Raw genomic sequence first — 20,676 nt, 5'->3', positions numbered from 1 at the left:
CAATCAGTTGTGGAATATGCTGTTTCTTGATTTCAACTCGTTGCAGAAAACTGTGGACAGCATATTGAACAGGTTTTGCACGTCACATGGAAATTAATAATCCAATTTGATTGATCCTTTTTATGCGAGTTTTGGCCTCTGGACAGTTAAAAACCAATGTGATTGATGCTTTTTATGTGGTTTTTGGCCTCAGGACAATTTAAAACCAATTTTTCCCATCCGATGTGACATGTTGTCATGGTGGATGGGCTTACATAACTAACAGTATCAACTGTACACCCATGCACACTGAATAGTAGTTTGTTCAACATCAAATGTGCACCTTAGACATTGTTGTATGATTCATTTGACATTTGTAGTCGACCACTATTAAATTACGATGCTTACAGTGCCATCTATTGCTACATTTTGTAACTATTTATTTTTCTTCTTCCACATGTTTTCCCCCTTCTCCGATAATATTCTGTTGCAATTTGACGTCATTCTGATCTGTGGTGTTATTTCTACAGCAGTTTGAAAGTTTCACTTTAATTTTAATCACACTGTACAACAGACTGTCTGCGTATGAAATACATGAATGGATAAATCAGGAATCAAATACAGTATACCCAAGAATGAGCTAGCAGCACTCCATCTAGCTCTCATCTAAATTCTTTATTTATGAAAAATCAATAGACTATGTTTATGAAAAACTGGTCACCCACAAGTGGAAGGAGGAAAGTTTTACATACCGACAGTTCTATGGGTGACCTAACTGTGCAAGAATTTTAAGAGCATTCAACTTTCAATTAGAATTTCTGAATGAGACAATTGTGAAACACTTCAGATGGTTTGGTACACTATTTTCTGCAAACAATATAACTTAAGGTGCTGCATTCAAGTATAAAGTAGACAACAGTCAGGGATTTTCATACACATTAGAAAAAACACATTCCCCCACTCTTAACTGTCTGTGTATACGGCTTTCATTCATACAATGAACAACCACAGATGAGTTATCTGCAATTTGCCCAACCATATACAAGGGGCAATTACAATAAGTAATGCAACACTTTTTTCTGTGCCTATTTTGGTTGAAAAAATGTGGAATTTGTGGACAGCAAGGAATATTCCTGTTTCAGCCCCTAAAGTTTCATTAACTTCCAAGAGGGGCAGCACTAAACACACATTTCAAAATTGTGTCTGTAATGGAGGCACATTAGAAACAAAGTGCTGTCATTAAGATTCTTTTGGCAGAAAGCTAGAGCATCACAGATATTCATAGGCACTTGCACAATGTCTGCAGATACGTGGCAGCGAACAAAATCTTGGCGAGTCACTGGGCGAGACATCTGTCATCACTGCAACAAGGCCACACAAACGTGTTCAATCTCCCGCGTACTGACCAGCCGCAGGCATCTATGACTCCTGCAATGTTGGAATGTGCAGATACACTCATTCGAAGTGATCCATGGCTCACAAACAAACTGGATGACTATCTTTGTAGCAGTAACACACTCAGTCACCAGTTGGGATGAGAGAGAGAGAGAGAGAGAGAGAGAGAGAGAGAGAGAGAGAGAGAGAGAGTGTGTGTGTGTGTGTGTGTGTGTGTGTGTGTGTGTGTGTGTGTGTGTGTGTGTATGTGAGTGTACAATTGCTTGTGCATTATGCATTAAGAGAAGGATACCCGGAACAAAACTGCAATGCATGGTGTGGCCACTCGCCTCATCTCCTCAGAAGAAAAAGTTCAAAGCCTCGACATCACCTAGTAAAGTCATGAAGACTGTCTTCTGGGACTCTGAAGGGGTTATTCTGTATGCTGTCCTCCCTCATGGAGCAACAATTAACTCTAAGTGTACTGCGCTACCCTCAGGAAACTGAAGAAATGATTTCATTGCATTCTTCACCACAAAGATGCAAACAAAGTACTACTTCTCTTTGACAATGCAAAGCCTCACACAAGTCTGCACACCTGAGAGGAGCTGACAAATCTTCATTGGACTGGTCTTCCTCATTCGCCATATGGTTTAGATCTCGCAAAAAAGAAAGGGGGGGGGGGGGGGGGAGGAGGAGGAGAAGAAGAAGAAGAAGTTGCGTTACTTAATGACCCTCAAATGTGCAATAACATACATGGCAGTACGTCAGGTGTGTGCTACTCGTGCCCCAGAAATCTTATCCATTCAGATAGGCAACCAACCAATGCAGACTACATCGCTAGACAATCCGGAGCAACTCCATCACACAGCAGTCCTGCCAAGCGCTCTGATTACTGTGCGCACAACACACAAGGCAGGGAAACGACTGCACTGCAACGAAAAGATGAGTGTGGAGATAGTCCTGAACCATGCAAACCTTCAGACATCATTAAAGCTGTAGAAGCTATGGAAGTCTTCAAAATAACAACTGCAGATGAAAGCAGCAAACCTATGTTGGCACAAAAACCCCACAAGGTCAGCAGGAAGCAGCAGACATAAAAAGAAAGACAAGTGCAAAACATTAACCACGTAGCACAAGGCAGCCAAGTTTGGAGTCACACCTCAGATGAATAAAGATGAACACCACCAAGCAGGCGGGAAGAGACATTTCAGGCGTGTCTCCATCGATGAACACCATAGAGCACATCAGGGGACGAGAAAGACACAATCAACAATGAGAGTCCAGCAAAGTGTAGCAGGGAAGACTATCCAGAAACTTAATAAAAAAGTCCAAGTGTGATTCCAATATTCATAGTTACAATCATTTTATGCATCAACAGGTGGATTCTTTTATATTGATTGGTATCATGTTTTACATAGTTCGCACTTTATTCAGAGCAGAGTGTAATTGGAACATACAATAAACAGCAACAAAATTAAATTTTTTTAGCTCTAGCAGACTTAAGTCTGTACCAGAGCTGACAGATTGCAGGTGACAAATCACGGTACAAAAAAACCATGCTACTACAACCCCTTAAACACAGACTAAAACCAATAGGGAACAACAATTTTAGTGAAAATGGATCAGCAAATAAAACATTTTAATTCTTGCATAGTAGATGAAGGATTGCAAGCACAATAGGCAACACACATCTTGTTTACACCTTTGAGCCATGGGGTACAAAGAACAGACAACCATGGGGCCATTTCTTCAGTAAGTTAATTTATTAACTGCTTCAAAGCCACAATGAGCAAAACATAGAAGGCTACTTTAACTCTGTGTTGTCCAATGAGGGTCAGATCCTCACAGCAAACAACTGCCACAAACTACAGATTCTGGTGGACAAGTTGCACCTCGTAGCCACATGGCATCAATTCCATCCACGTGAAACAGAATTGACTTGGAATCAATTACTCACACTGCAGTGCCTGTCACATCATGCAGTCACCTGCAAAATGTTACCAGCTAGTTCTCCAACCACTCCGCATACTTCAGCTGTGCGCGTGATCTGTGTTTGACCGAGGTCAGATTGAGGTAGCCTGGAGGCTTTGCATCAGCAGTTTGGAAAGGGCATAACGCGCGCGCATGGAGAGTTCCCACCTGCGCAATTCAGTAAAGGTGTGTGTGTGTGTGTGTGTGTGTGTGTGTGTGTGTGTGTGTGTGTGTGTGTGTGTGTGTGTGTGTTTTTTGAAAAGGGGAAGAGGATTTCCCGCCTTTTTGAAGTATTCATGTTAGCTTACATTGATGTGGAGGAGGGGGTTGTGTTCCGCTGTTTGGTTGGGGGAGGATGACCTTGTCTTAGATTATTATCTGAACCAGAACTGGAACATTGGATGGGTTACCCTCAGTTTTATATTATGAAACTATCAAAGATGCATGCGTGGGTATCAGGTTACATCACTATCTTGAAAGTTCCCAAAACAGTGGTGGGAAGAGGGTTTTATTCCCTCAGATGCGTGGGTGTGACCTTGAAGTAACAGTTATCTGGGCTCGCATGCCTGCTGCTATCCTATAGTTCACCAGTTAAAAGCTGTCGTTTGTTGAATATTGGCTTTCACTTGTACTGCAGGCAGTTTATGGTTCTCTTTTATTATGTGTCAAGGCCATATGGAACTGCCTTATATTTGTTCCAGTAAGTATAACTACAATTTTCATAGGTTTTATCGCTGAACCTGATGCCATTTCGTATAGATTTAAATCTTCCTTTGACTTGTCCAACCTTGGATTTACATAATCAATATCCCTAGTTACATGTGTAAGTTTAATGAATTGCATGCATGTTTCCCACTGTCAGACCTGTAGATGACAAAATGTTGCAGAGTAATGGGTCAAGCAAGTTGAGCTCAGTCAAACCAGGCTTTGAAGCTCTGAAGATAAGTGGCAATTTTCTTCCAACTGGAAGATGTACATGTTCTTTTATAAGAATCTAAATTTGAAAACTAATTACTAATTTTGAAGTGTGAATTACCAGCACAGTTTGATTTGATTACGAGTTTTTTTTTTGGATGCTTTTACTATACTTCACCTTCAGTTAATTATTCTTTTCACAACTGGTTTATATTACATGTGATGTAAAAGTGTAGCACACATTTTAGAAGTCATTCCTTTCTTACTCTTCAAGTACTTGTATCAGAACATGCTTTAATTTTATTTGCTTTATATACCACATGTGAACATTGACAACACCTTTTTTTTAAAAAAAAGGGGGGGGGGGCAGCTTCCTCAAAACCTTATTACTGTGTGTGTGTGTGTGTGTGTGTGTGTGTGTGTGTGTGTGTGTGTGTGTGTTTTGTTTCAGGACATACAAACAACTAGGGCCATATGTGCCCAAGTCAGAACTGTGAAACATTGAGACAAAGAGGGGAGTTATAATAGATTCAGTTTTCATTCCATAGACTCAAAAACTGAGATGATTCTCATGGGAGTGGAACATGTCATAAAGGATAACCTAAAAAAATTTAATGTAATACTTACTACCCTGATCATTTGTCAAAATACGCTATTACAATGCGGCAAACTGGAATATCTAATATTCACAGATTTAACACGCCGCCAGAATGAAACATTGTTATGCGCTATTAATAAATTTATCATACACAAAATACCTAATCTTGGCTGTTGTGACCAAACGCCGTCAAAACTGAAATCGGACATTATTACTTAAGCTGGCTTAACAGTCTCTGTTAAGATATTCATCTAGAGAGTAGGGGGTTGCCTATTAAAATGTCTTTCAAACTATTGAAACCGTGCTTTATCTGAAGCCAAGTTTTTTTTAATGGTTGCTGGCAATTTATTGAAAACGTGTGTTCCTTTGTACCCCTTTTTGGACCAAGGTAAGAGATTTTATGTCTTTACATAAAGTGTTCTTATTCCTAGTATTGATAATATGTATTAAGCTATTGGTTGGAAACATATGTATTACTTGCAACAAATTTTAGCCCCCAATTTCTTGGATCAGCCATTCAAGTATCCTGCATCGCTACAGCTGCAGAAGATGCCATAGGATTTCCTCAACCCAAGCTGCAATTTAATAGTTGCAGAGTACTGCTCTTCACCAATGTTTGGAATGTGACTGCTAGCAGGTTGAAGCACATGAATGTAGGGCAATAAGCTGATATAGACTGATGTAATAATTGGAAATGACAATGGCCAGCATGATGGCACTAGAGTGCAGTGCATGCGGTAAGTAACTCGTGTGGCCCATACAGTGCAATAGCAATCAGACAGACAGACAAATTGAGTCATTAGTGCCCATACGTCACACACTGTATGACTTTGAAAAGCTTTTTGAGAGAGTTTTGCATAAATATATAACAGTGTATAAATGCCTGTGTTCATCCAGTGCCAAAGTCTGCAACTGTTGACCCCATAAGCATAAAATCCTTAGAAGCAGAATTTTCAGATGGAATACCAATGTATTATGTCGCTACTATAAGGTTGAATGTGAGAGTGAATTTAAAGCATACAGTAAAACAATTACTGTCAAAATATTGCAGAAACATGTAATGACTAATTTCATGAAAATTGACAGCGTATGAAACATAACAAAATATCCTACAATATCTTGTCATCCAAATGTCTTACAAAGATGTGTAACCACAGTTCAGCAGAGAGGTTTACACCCACAGGTTAGAAGCAATAGCATTTCCTGAGAATACTACTCCCCCCCTTTCCCCATTGCTATTTAAAATTTATTGCAATGTCACTGAACTTCAATATTATGCATATAAGCATTTGAATGAACAGTTAGCACATTTCGACAAGTACATACTGAGTCACAAGGAATCAGAGATAATAATTATGCTAATTCCTCGTCTGACAGTGGTAAGTCAGGATTCAAATGTAAATTAAGAGTTAATACATATACATTGTCACCTTGTCTTAATCTCCATGGTTACTATTACCCTAACCCAATCAGCTGCTAAGCTACAATGACTACACATTATTGTTCTTAAGAAAATTATAATAAATTTAAAAATCATTGTTTTAGTCATTCCTTTTTACAATTCTCACAATACAGTTTAATAGAAGCAGCCATCAAAAGATTTCCCTAGAATACACAACACTTCCTTAGCACTTATTTTACTGTTCACTGACAGCTAACTTTGCTGGGGAATGGGCATTTTAAAATTTACAACTAACAGTTTTAAAATTACAGTAACAATTGTTACAAGTTGCTTGATATGCACAGATTTCTTTTGGTGCTCCTGAAAGAGTTGACGGTGCTACATCAATGTTGTCACTGCTGCTCAGTGGGGCTGGATCTTTGCCTTTGACTTGTGAACAAGGACAGGACCTTGCACCTGCCCTCTGCTGCTCGCCTGGGATAGCGTCCCTTGTGGCCGCTACCAGACAATCTGTGTTGGACTTGTTGGCCCTGGGCTGATCAGGCATCCTCGTGCTTCATGGTTCTGTGTCAAGCTGCCGTTGCCTTCCACCCTGCCAGGAGTCTGTATTGCACACTACTGTCGTCGTGCGAATTTATCTCTGGCTAAAAATTGAAATTCCCACAACTTCCTGCTATTTACCACAGTCACTGTAGCAATCTGACTTAATAAACCGTGCTTAACCTTTTGTTTTTCAAACCCCATATGTGGCTCAAGATAACCTTCAGTTGTGCCCCAAATGTGAGTGTTGCTTGGGGCAGTGTGACAGGACTCGGGGAGAAACGGAAATAGCCAATTGGCCTAAGTAAGAGTGTCGTGACCTGACTATGTTGTTAAATTTCCCTTATTGCAAAAGGTATGACTGGAATCAATACTAAATGATGAACACCAAGTGTTTTACAACTTCTGACTTTATACAGAGAATACCCTCAACCCAACACACATTTGCTCTAAATGAGCTATATCCACATAAGACCAAGTCATTACACAAAGATGGTGGCTAACTAGCGTGGTTCAGCTATTAAAAGAACCTGTCAGTACTAACTGCATCTATACCGACAACACACAGGAGTCCTCAGCTATTCAGCTAGAATTCCATCTACTGTTCTGAAATACTGCAGATAGCCCTGCTTGGTTGATAGCTGTGTTTCTGCCAATACTGTGATCTCACTTCTACTAAGACCTGCCTGTCTTGTACTCCTGTCAGCTCTAACTGACATGACTCTTCAGTGTGTCTGCATCCTAGTTTTAATCAATTTCCCCTTTGTCCTGGCCAATCTGACTTAACGTGTGTCCTGGACCTCCTGTAGGATCTTTGTGACCCACTAAGCCTGTTCAGAATTTCCAGAACTTTGCCCATAAAATTTTTCTACACTTACAGTACCTTTTCCTTATCATGCATGGTCTCCTACTCTCCTCCACAACTGATCCACCACTTCCAATGCTGCTTACACTTTCAGAAGCAGTTTTGGTGCATCTCTTACTGGATTGTGATTGTGCAAAGCGCTGCCTGAATTCTCTTTTATCTTTTTATCTCGTCTTTGAGAACTTTCATCCTTTAATTTGGCGGGGGTGGGGGGGGGTTGGAGAGCACAAAGATAAAGCACAGCAATTTCATTTTTGCGCAATAGTGCAAAAATAGGAATGAACATGCAGGTGCATTATTGTGATGCAAGAACCATAAATTGTCTTGCCACATTTCTGGCCATTTCCTTCTCACAGGCATCACAACAGATCCAATAATACTGTTGATTAACAGTCTGTCCATGTGGCACGAATTCATGATTGACATCCTTCAAAGTCAAAGAAAACTATCACCAGGGCTTCAACAACCTTCCGTGACCCATCATGAAGACTGAACCTTGGTCTCAACATTATAATCATAGATCCATGTCTCGTCACCAGTTACAGTTCTCTTAAGGAACATCTTTTTGTCATTTGTGAAATCCAAAACCTCTTCACCGATTACGAGGCGAAGGTCTTTCTGGTCTTGACTCAAGTCGTGGAATGAACTTGGTGGCAACATAATGCATTCCAAGATGCTGTGTCAAGATTTCATGACTACATACAACTGAAATGTTACATTCTTCTGCAGCTTTTAATTGGTACACACAATTTCACTGATCTTCCTGACACAAACATCATCAGCACACGTCGAAAGACATCCTGAATGCGCAACATCCTTAAATTCCTTCAGGCCATTTTTAAACTGTATGAACCATTTATAACACCGAATATGCCTTAAGCCCTCATCTCTGTACACATCGTGCATCATTTGGTGTGTCCCAATAAAGGTTTTCTCAAGTTTTGCGCAAATTTTAATGCACACATCGCTACTATAAATCTGCCATATCGAAATTCGCTAACTGTGCAACCAAGTTCTACTCAAAACAGCGATGAACAATAACAGACACACAAGAGTGAAACTTCTGGCAGTTACACATCAAACACAGGAATGTCCAGGGATGTTGTTGTCGTCGTCGTCGTCTTCTTTTTCAGTCCTGAGACTGGTTTGATGCAGCTCTCCATGCTACTCTATCTTGTGCAAGCTGCTTCATCTCCCAGTACCTACTGCAACCTACATCCTTCTGAATCTGCTTAGTGTAGTCATCTCTTTGTCTCCCTCTACAATTTTTACCCTCCAATAGTAAATTGGTGATCCTTGATGCCTCAGAACATGTCCTACCAACCGATCCCTTCTTCTGGTCAAGTTGTGCCACAAACTTCTCTTCTCCCCAATCCTGTTCAATACTTCCTCATTAGTTATGTGATCTACCCATCTAATCTTCAGCATTCTTCTGCAGCACCACATTTCGAAAGCTTCTATTCTCTTCTTGTCCAAACTAGTTATCGTCCATGTTTCACTTCCATACATGGCTACACTCCATACAAATACTTTCAGAAATGACTTCCCGACACTTAAATCTATACTCGATGTTAGCAAATTTCTCTTCTTCAGAAATGTTTTCCTTGCCATTGCCAGTCTATATTTTATATCCTCTCTACTTCGACCATCATCAGATATTTTGCTCCCCAAATAGCAAAACTCCTTTACTACTTTAAGTGTCTCATTTCCTAATCTAATTCCCTCAGCATCACCTGATTTAATTTGACTACATTCCATTATCCTCGTTTTGCTTTTGTTGATGTTCATCTTATATCCTCCTTTCAAGACACTATCCATTCCGTTCAACTGCTCTTTCATGTCCTTTGCTGTCTGACAGAATTACGATGTCATCGGCGAACCTCAACATTTTGATTTCTTCTCCATGGATTTTAATACCTACTCCAAATTTTTCTTTTGTTTCCTTCACTGCTTGCTCAATATACAGATTGAATAATATCGGGGAGAGACTACAACCCTGTCTCACTCACTTCCCAACCACTGCTTCCCTTTCATGTCCCTCGACTTTCAAGACTGCTATCGGGTTTCTGTACAAACCTTATTTCACCACAACACACCATTGGCATGAAATTATGAATGTTCCATAGACGTTTGAACCCACCTAGTACGTGCACCTCCCAGAAACATTCTCCCTTTACCTCTCTCGTACTCATTCTGATTATTTATTGCTTACAGTATTTTTCCCGAAGTGCAGCTGGCATCCCCGTGACACCATTGGCTGAACAGATTCCTTCTACGTGACCAAGCACCTGTCATTTTATTATAGCCTGTTGTCATGCTCTGGTGCTGCCTGCTTGCCTATTAATTTCGCCTATGTTATTTTAGTGAAGCTTTCCTGTTATTAACACTCAAGACTTTGCCGTCATTTCCACTGATGCAAGACAATGACACTTCTAAATATTACTAACCTATTTGTTTGCATCAAGAACATTACTCTCTTTGTACATAATCTTCAGTGTTCATAGTTAGTTATTATTATTAAGTGTTTATAGTCTACATAAACTTGTTAATGTTTTACTCTTTTGTAAATGACCCATTGTCTTTATTAGTCACCTGCACTACTAACATCACAAATAATAAAAAAGCTCCATACAGTAAAAGCACAAGATTAAAATTATTCTTTTATTAGTGTTGAGAAGTTACTTAAAATGCTATAAACATTCACAAACATAAATCTTTCATTTAAAAAATGCAGTCTATATACAAGATTCTACATGTATGATATATAACAGCTCTCTGATATGTACAGTAAAAGGAACAAATACAATTTACATTTACATTAAAGGTCTTTAACATGGTTCTGTATCCAAGGATGTGTCATTACATGTTTTAACGGGAGACGCTGCTTTGGATTCCGTTGCAGGAGCTGTAAATAAAAAGAAAACAAACTTTAACTGACCCTCACTAGAGAGGAAAGGACTTTTTCAGAGTCCTCTTGGTAGACAAATCAACAGGCAGAATATACAGTCCAACTAATTAAAACAATCAAAATGCATAAACGAAAAGTTGTTTCCCATTGTTACTGTCATTCCCCTCTTCCTCTATTACACAGATGTATCAGCATTTGATGATATTTTGAAATTACAATGTCATTGGCAAATGTCAAAGTTGTTAATTATTCTTCCTGAATTTCAACTCCTCCAAATTTTACCTCTGTTTCCTTTACTGCTTGCTCAATGTACAGATTGAACATCAGGGATAGGCTACATTCCTATCTTGTCCCTTTTCCAAATGTTGCTCCCCTTCTATGGCCCTTGATTCGCAACGGCCATTTGATTTCTGCACAAGTTGTGTACAACTTTCCACTCCCTATATTTTACCCCTGCAACTTTCACAATTACAAAGAGTGTATTCTAGGAGACATTGTCAAAAATCTCTCTCAAAAAATGCTATAAATGTAGGTTCTCCTTACTTTAATCTGTCACCTAAGATAAGTCACAGGCTTCTACTGCCTTGCTTGTTTCTACTTTTCTCTGGAATCCAAACTTACCATCCCCGAAGTCAACTTCTACCAATTTTTCCATTTTTCTGCAAATAATTCACACTAATACTTTGCAAACATGACTACTAAACTAACAGTTTGGTAGTACTCACACCTGTCGGCAACTACTTTCTTTGGCATTTGAATTATTACATTCGTCATAAGGACTGATGGTATTTCACCTGTCTCGTACATCCTGCACAAGGTAGAATAGTTTTGTCATGGCTGTTCTATAGAAATCAATAACTCATGTAATGACCTCTACTCCTGGGGCCTTGTTTCAATTGGGGCTTTCAGAGCCCAATCAAATTCTTTTCGCATGTAGTATCTCTTTTCTTCATCTATGTTCTCTTCCCTTTCTGTAATACTGCATTCAAGTCCATTTTCATTTTATAGCCACTTTATATACTGCTGCCTTCAGCTTTCCTTTCTTTGCTTATTACTGGTTTTCCATCTGAGTTCTAGACGCTCCTGGTTGTCTTTTCTCTAAAGGCCTGTAATTTTCCTATAGCCAGTATCTAGCCTTCCCCTAGTTACATATGGTTATACAGCCTTGCAAGTTTCTTCTAGCCATTCCTGCTTCACCACTTGTACTTGTCTATATTCCACTTTTCTGCATTTTATCGTCTCATCTATTAAATTCAACATCTGTGACATCCAAGGATTTCTACTAGGACTAGACTTTTTACTTATGTGATCTTTACCTATCTTCACCATTTCATTCTCAAAGCAACCCATTTGCCGTTCACTGTATTCATTTGTTTCAGTTGATCATTACCTAATGCTCTCCCTGAAACTCTACAACCTCTGGTTCTTTTATCCAGGTCTCAATTCAATTTGCAACTTTTCTGTAGTTTCTTCAGTTTTAAACTGTAGTTCATTACCAATAAAATATGGTCGGGTCTACACCTGCCTCCAGATATGTCTTAGTTTAAAATCTGGTTCCAGAATCTGTTTCTTGCCATTGTACAGCATGAGTCAGAAAGGACTTTACAGCTTGGGAATGATATGGAAATTTACTGAGATAACTTACAGAATCAATAAAGGTGTCATTTTATAGCAAACAACCTCAGGTTTGATTCACACAATGCATCAATAACCCATTCCATCACCAGGAGTTCCAGCATAGAGCACAGGTAAAATGGCTACTTGCAATGGTGCAGAGTAAATTTTGCACAAAATACCTTACAGAACCTATATGCAGGTCTACAATTTACTCTTGCTACAAGAACTTTATTGGGACGAGTTGTTCACTGCACTATGAAGAATCACTGTGTCACCCACCTGTTGCTTCAAGTATGACAAGTTAGGGAGAGCTTTGCTTGCTGTCCACAAACATCAACATGATGTGCATCTCACAAGACTGGCATTCCACAAAAGACTGAGTGGCGAGTACTGCATACAAGTTTACATTCTAAACCATACAGATTCCCAATGACAACACATTAGTAAAGCAGGTAAGGTTACTCGTAGAGAATTCTGTGCAGAAATGTTGAATCAGATAGAGGACGAGATATTCTTGAACACAATAATCTTCAGCAATGAGTCATTTCATGTCAGTGGCATGGTGAACACCCACAAGTGCAGAATATGGGGCAGTGAAAATCCACACGCAACCCTGGAAAATGTTCATGACAACCCCAAAATTAATGGGTTTTGTGCCCTTAACAAAGTATGCGGTCGTTTCTCCTTCCTTGAGAAAACTGTCACTGGTATTGTTTATCTGGATATGCTTTAAAACTTTTCAATTGCACAGACAAGTCAAGATGAGAGACAGGATGATTTATACCAGCAAGACATTGCATCACCTTATTTCCTCAAGGAAGTTTGGGGTTTCCACGATAATCACTTCCCAGGCCGTAGACTGGCCGTGAAGGACCAACCGAATGGTCACCTCACTCCACAGACTTGACACCATTGGATTTGTTTCTCTAGGATTTCATTGAAGGCCATGTGTATGATCCTCCTCTACCAAACAATTTAACTGACCTGGAAAATCAGAGTTACACTCAATTTGCTGCAACAAGTATGGGAAGAAATTTATTACCAGTGGTCTGTCTGTCACATCGCAAATGGTAGTCACATTGAATCAGAATTACACTTGACACTTGCATGAAACTTTATGTTGTTTGGTACAAAATGACACCTACCGATTCTGTAACTTAATAAATTTCTATATCACTCCCAAGCTGTAAAGCCTTTGTTTCACTCTGTATTATTAATCTGAAACCTTCCAATGTCTCGATTCTCTTCCAAAATACAACTTTCTTTCATGAGTCTCAGTGATAATTCAGTTTTGTTTTATGCTGAAGGACTTTGTAGAATTCGGCATTGACAGTTTTCCCCTGAGGGACAAACTCTTTGTGAATTAACCCCCGCTTGTCGAAAAACACAATCAGCATTGTCTTGATGCAGGAATTTGACATTCTTGCTTTCTTTGGCCGCAGGGATGCCGGTGTGTGCAACTCCGAGCTCTGGGCTTTCGTCTCTGGGTCGTACTGGAATGTCCACGATTCGTCGCCTGTTACTAAGTTGTCTAAAAAGTGTGGATAATTTTCCAAATCATTCAACATCTCACGGCAAACGTCCACTCGTTGTTGCTTTTGTTCGGCAGTGAGCACTCAGGGAACCAATTTTGCGCAAACTTTCCTCATCATCAAATCTTGCGTAACAATTTGGTGAACCGTAAATTTATTCACAGAGACCTCATCGGCGATCATTTTGAGACTTAAACGACGGCCGGAGTCCAGGAGTTCTTTCACTTTGGCCACCGTTTCATCCACACGACTAAGGGCGTCCAGATCGGTCCATGTCTTCAACGGATTCCCTCCCGTTTTTTAATTCATTAAACCACCGGAACACTTGAGTTCTTCCAGAATGAGATTTTCACTCTGCAGCGGAGTGTGCGCTGATATGAAACTTCCTGGCAGATTAAAACTGTGTGCCCGACCGAGACTCGAACTCGGGACCTTTGCCTTTCGCGGGCAAGTGCTCTACCATCTGAGCTACCGAAGCATGACTCACGCCCGGTACTCACAGCTTTACTTCGGTAGCTCAGATGGTAGAGCACTTGCCCGCGACAGGCAAAGGTCCCGAGTTCGAGTCTCGGTCGAGCACACAGTTTTAATCTGCCAGGAAGTTTCACTTGAGTTCTTGATAGGGAGTCTTCTTTGTAGGCCTCCGTAATCATAGCAAACGTTTCAGAAGCAGTTTTGCCCAAGCGAAAGCAAAATTTGATTGCATACCGCTGTTCAATCGAGCAATCCATCTTCAGCGTTTTCGCAAGTGTCATGGGCACACAATCAACGTAATACGCGAAGCTCGACCCACACTGCACCAGAGCTCCGACGCAACTGCGAACCGGTTCTATTGTTAGCTCAGATCCCCCACCACGTGACGTAGAGGTGGAGACCGCCCTGCGAGCGACTGGGGCGCCGCGTGGTGGCCAGTCTCATTACTTATCTACCACACCCTGTAGTAAGAGAAAAAACCGAGATACAAGGAATGTTTGTAACTGTAGGATACCAATGGAGATGGTACCAATATCAGAAAACAATACTGCAGAAGGCTTTCAACTGCTGCTGAAGAGTAGAAAATAAGAGTATGACACTGGAAGTTATATAGAATTTACAGAACTGAATAAATCCATCTGAGTGTAATGAGAACACTAAATCAACAAAATCTGCCCAACAGAAGCAAACAAAATGAGCACTTGTTATAAACCACCTCTCAGGAAGAGTGACAAAGTAACACTAAATATCTGAAATGTTCCTTTTAATAATGTTCATCTCATCAAATGAACTTTTCCTGAAATATTTCCAGAGGTGGAAAAAGGCAACCCATGTGTAATAATAATTAAATAAATAAAAAGAAATAAAAAATCAGATTTTGTCGAAGAGGAGCTTGTGCAATTATCTACAGAATGTCTGCATTAAACTATTCTGAGTATTTGAAACCACAATATAACTGCTTTAATTCACAAGACATGCATGTGTTTTGTCAGTGACACACGAGATTTGAACCAGAACTCTAACAGTAGACTGACTAGTGGAATGAAGATGCTAGTTTCAGGACTGTTTATAGTGGTACAGGCCATGTGCAGGGTCATATGAATACCCTTCAAAGAACACTTTACATATTGTCATCACAGAGGGCAATCCATTGCTCTGCTGAAATATGCAATGCAGAGCTGCCTGAAGTGGGCAACTATCTCAGGTTGTCCAGCTTCCAGAGGGTCTTGTCATGTCCAGAATGCACATAACTTTTCAATAGCCTAGAGCACATTTCATCTAATGGCGGCCCTCAAACCACAATTTTGTTAACCCACTACTGAGTTCAACAATTTTAGTAATAGAAGCAGAGGTCACAACCTGGTATGTGAGTATCATTGACTTGACTAAGACTTGCCAGCAACTCAAAAGTTCCATATAGTGATATAAACTGCAGATTTTGTCTTTCAGTACAGTTGTGTTCTCTCATACTTACTTTGCCAATTTATTATAAATGATCCTTGTGGAAAGGAAACTTTTCTAGTCTTTTGTAATAAGTATTCACAACTTTTCCAGTTTGCCAAAGGAAATTTTAACTATAATTTATTTGACACTAAGGTAGAAACTGTACAGTGTACCTTTGGCATTTAATGCTGTTTGTTGGAGTAATCCAAAATGAAGTATGGCAAGTTACTATTGAAAGAAATTGCTGCAAGAAACTTAAAATGGTTTTCTTCGCAAGTATAATTATTTTGAATTTACTGAAGTAACTGTCAAATGCAGATATAATCAACATTCTCAGAAAGAAGGTATATTCAACAGTCTCTGAAAGAAAGCACAATTAAATGTTCATGTCTGCCAGTTTACTATCAAATGAATATTTGTTACATGTTCAAGATACAGCTGCTTCATACACAACACAAACTCATTTTAGAAAATGAGTCATTTGCAGCTGTAATTATTGTTTTGCATTCAATGCTGGATCATACGGACTAGATAGAACAATGGCTTATAACTGAATTGACTGTTCTGTTATTTAAACGTCATCAATATGCTTCTAGTGATTCTTGTTTTGAGTTGGTGAACTTGAATTATTGTGATAGTTTTAGCATTTTGTTGGAAACTTTAAAACTATTCATTATTGTTTAGACTTAGGGCACACACTGAGGACACATTCTGATAGAGCTATTTTCAGCCAAGGGTACTGGCACACTCATTACTGTTACGTGAGTGCTTAGGAGGCATTGTTGATGCTAACACTACAATTACCTGCTTATACCAATGACTAGTCATGAACTATTGGGTTGGTGAACAGTTCTGTAGCTTTTTATGTAAGTTCAATAAACACAACGGATACACATAACAGGCTTCAGTCATCAATAATATACTCTCCTTCACTATTTACAACAATCTGCCAATGCTAGGATAACTTTTTGAATTGGGACTGTAGATATTACATGGTTTTGAGGCGAAGAACTTGTCGAGCCATATTTGGAGGGCATTTTAACCCAGAAACCAAGTTCATTTAAGGTTGTTCGAGAGAGAGGAGAAAAGGTGCAAATATGAGGGGCCTCAGGTGAATAAGGTGCAAGCGTGATAATGTCCGAACCCAATGCCTGTAGCGTTTTTTGTAGGTTTGGTAGAATGCATGCAGGCATTATCGTGGGATAGCATTACTTCATGCAGTCTTCCTTGTTGCTGTTTTTTGACTGCATCTGCAAGATGTCTTAGTTGTTGACAAATATCAGCAGTGATGGTTACACCTCAGGGAAGCAACTCTTAGTACACCACACCATCACTTTTCCACAGATACACAACATTATCTTTTGTGAATGCACGCAGGTTTTTGTACAAAGAGTTGCTGCTTCTTAGTTTGGGCTCAACCACTCATTTCGTTTCCCGTAATAATACAGGATAGAATGGTTGGTGGTGTTCATGAATCAGTTGATGAGTTAGCGGAGACACACATATGGCCACCTGCTGATTTAGGCTTAGTGCATGCCATATCCATGCACCCAATTTTTTGAACTTCCCTTCATGCAAGAGTCGCATGATGGTGTAATGATTACATCGCATCATATTTGCCAGTTCTATAGTACATTACAAAGGATCATTGTGGATTAATGTGTGTAAATAACCAAACCCAAAAGGTCTTCCTAAATGTAGAGTGTCAGTAATGTCAAAACAATCCTCCTCATAATGAGAAAACCATTTTCTTGCCATAAACCACTCCATCTACAGGCCCATTGGGACCATCCGACCAGAGGATGCCGATAGGAGGGGCATAGGGTCAGCACACCACTCTCCTGGTCTTATGATGGTATTCTTCACCGAAGCTGCTACTGATCTTGTCAATTAGCTCCTCAATTGCCATCACGAGGCTGAGTGCACCCCGAAAAATGGCAACAGCGCATGGCAGCCTGGATGGTCACCCATCCAAGCGCCGACCACATCCAACAGCGCTTAACTTCGGTGATCTCATGGGAACTGGTGTAACCACTGCGGCAAGGCCGTTGCCTATTTTCTTGCCATGCTGTGTCCAATGGCTATTATCCCCATACACGGCGCTGATGTTTCTGCCTGGCTTTGCTGCTGTCGCCCCCTTTATTGAACTCAAGTAGAAGAATAAGCTGGAAACATTCAGATTTCTCCACTTGTCACACCATTTTCTATTGTCCAGAGATTCACTCACTCAAGACAATGTGTGAACACAAATAGCAAAAGTGAACTATAAAAAGATGACAATAAATAAATAAACCAATAGCAACTGGAATACCAACTTACAAAACAAAAATGCTACAAACTTATGCACCAACCTAATAAATTCTCTAAATCATGAACATAGTAAGTGGCTAATAATCACAGTCATAGACCAATGCCTTAACACTTATGTAGATTTGTATTTATTGTACTTATAAAAAGTGACATAATACCTCATAAAGATCAATTTTATTTATCACTGAAACGAGATGATCAGACTGGATGGTATAACAATGCACTACTACTACTACTACTAATTCGTGACAGCCAGGAAAACGGAGTATCTGCTATGATTCGTGTTCACAAAAGGAAGGGTTCATCAATAGATATGTCCACAATAGTTGCAGAACTCCAGTGTCAGACCAATGCTGTAGACAAAACAGTGTGATTATAGCAATGAGAACTAGATGAGAGTTATCTTGCTGTGGTCACATTGTACTGTGCAGTAGCCCCACTTTCAGCACACAACTTTTCATCCATTGGTTCTGCACATGAATCCGCCATAGCATCAGGTCCAGTATTTGATCATGTGTAATAATGCTTTTATTGTAGAGAGCAGTCTGCCCCCATTTGTAATCACACACTGACAAGAACCAATTAAATCACAAGATGCATTGGAACTTGCATCTACATTTCCATTTTAACAACTTAGTGTATGCAGAGAATTAGAGGCAAGTAAGAACTTCACGGACAACATTGTTATAAACTGAAATGAACAATTTCATGTGCCTCAATGGCCTTGCACTAGTCTTCAATTTTGGCATAATCTTACTGGAGGAAAGTAGGACCTAATGTGGAATCCAAACCACGTATCAGTCATTTCTGACAAATCTTCACCTTGTTGAGGGCTGAAGGCTAGTGTAAAGGCAGACAAAAAATGCAAAGTGTGATTAGTATTCGAAGCTGTGACTTTACTGTTACCTGGACTATTTACCAATAGTCTATGAAGCCTGACAACACAAGTAGAGTATCACATCAGAATTTATTTTCAAAATAATTCTCTTAAGATAAGCAATGATCTTTCAAATTACTGAAGTCCAATGGGATTATCACGTGCACAAGGAGACTACTGAATCACGGCAAAACAAAAACGAGGCCCACAGCATAAACTGTCAAACCATTGTCTGCACAACGATGATGTAGATTCCTCCCTTTTTGCTGTTAACATCCAAAAAAGGTCTATTACTGTGAGGGCTATATTTGATTTTTCTCAATTGGCAACAGAATTTCTAACTGTACAACAGTATTAGTATTAATTATCACAATTTATACTAGTCTTTACGAGACACTAAATTACAAATTCTAGATTTAGTTTCCTCAAAATGATTGACCCATTAAAATAAAATTACATTCTCTACCCTTCTCTTTCAGCTGACTGAACTTAGGTGTTTGGGTGTTATCGAATCCATATGCTTACAGCAATAATGGAGCCTTCATCAGCTGCCTGACAAATACTAATTTTATTTTTCCATTACATCTGTTCATGAAACCTGTCAATAGAAACACAAACACATGCCTGCAATTCCTATTATCCATTTCCTTTTTCATAACAACTGACCCCGACTTTAAACGTACGTTCTGGTTACTTTGCACGACAAATATCTACGTATTGTACCTTGCCAGAACAGTGGAAATATTTGTTTTTTGGTGTATGGATATTATGTAGTGGATGCTTCAGAAAAGATGACTGATATGATATAAAATACATAATGTTGGTTGTTTGCAGTGTACCTGTCCTCCTTATTCAAAATAGTCTCCCTGTGAGTCAATATACAACTGGAAGTGTTGGAAAAATGGTTAAAAACAATTCTGATAGTCAATAATTGGAATTGCCTTCAGACTGTTAATGTAGCATTCTGGATATCAGAAATCTTGTCTAAACACTGTCTTTTCATAGCCACTTTCAGTTTGGGAAATGGCCAGAAGTCGCACGGATCCAAATCCGACAAATGAGGGCAGCCAAGCACAACGGTAACTTTTTTAGCCAAGAAATGGTGTACAATCTTGCTTTTGTGTACCAGAGCATTGTTGTGCAACAAACACCATGTTCCTTTGTTGCAGTATTTAGGACTCACCTGAACAATCCTCACCTACAAAAGGAGTTAGAACACCCAAGTAATAATATGCATTACAATTTTATCTTCTGGATCAAATTCTTTATGGGTAATTCCTACAGAATAAAAGAAAATTGTGAGCAGTGTCTTGACACGACTTTTCTACATTCACACTTTTTTTGTTTTTGATATTCTGGACGTTTCCATTCTGAGCTCTGGTGCTTTGTAAGTGACCAGTACTGAAAACACTATGTTCACCATTCATTATGATGTTTGGCAAGAAGTATGTGTCCCCATCAGCCAATTGTTTCATCTCTGCAGTGTTCCACAGTGAAATGTTTTTAATCGTCCGTTAATGTGTATGGCACAAAGTGACAACAGATCATCTTTTTGCCCAAATTTTCAGTCACAATGCAGTGCACAGTTGTTTTAGGAATTTCAGAGAGCTCCTTAATTATCCTGGTAGATGCACAAGGTCATTTCGAAGAATTTCAGCCACTTTTTAATCATTATCTTCGACTGTCACCAATGATCCTGGAAGTCTATCGTCTTCAATGATCTCTACCGCCATGAAATCTTGCAAACCCCTTAAAAACGTTTTTACGGCCCCTGCTGCATTACCACGAATGCACTGTGTAATTTTAATAGTTTCTGTAGCATTCTTACCCACTTCAAATCAAAGCTTAATGTTGGCACATTGCTCCAT

The 20,676-nt window shown here is 39.5% G+C and overlaps 1 protein-coding gene across 1 annotated transcript in view; it reads right to left on the bottom strand.

Moving 5' to 3' along the window:
* Window positions 1-10,294: 10,294 nt before the first annotated feature.
* Window positions 10,295-20,676, bottom strand: part of LOC126334768 (aurora kinase C-like) — a 37,263-nt gene continuing 26,881 nt past the window's right edge. Inside the window, exon 7 of the mRNA XM_049997348.1 lies at window positions 10,295-10,552. Coding sequence (XP_049853305.1) covers window positions 10,466-10,552 — 87 coding nt within the window. The 3' untranslated portion in view covers window positions 10,295-10,465. The remainder of the gene's footprint in view (window positions 10,553-20,676) is intronic.

Source organism: Schistocerca gregaria, chromosome 2, assembly GCF_023897955.1.
Source record: "Schistocerca gregaria isolate iqSchGreg1 chromosome 2, iqSchGreg1.2, whole genome shotgun sequence".
NCBI classification, from domain to species: Eukaryota; Metazoa; Arthropoda; class Insecta; order Orthoptera; family Acrididae; genus Schistocerca; species Schistocerca gregaria.
This window is presented reverse-complemented; position numbering and strand designations above follow the sequence as displayed.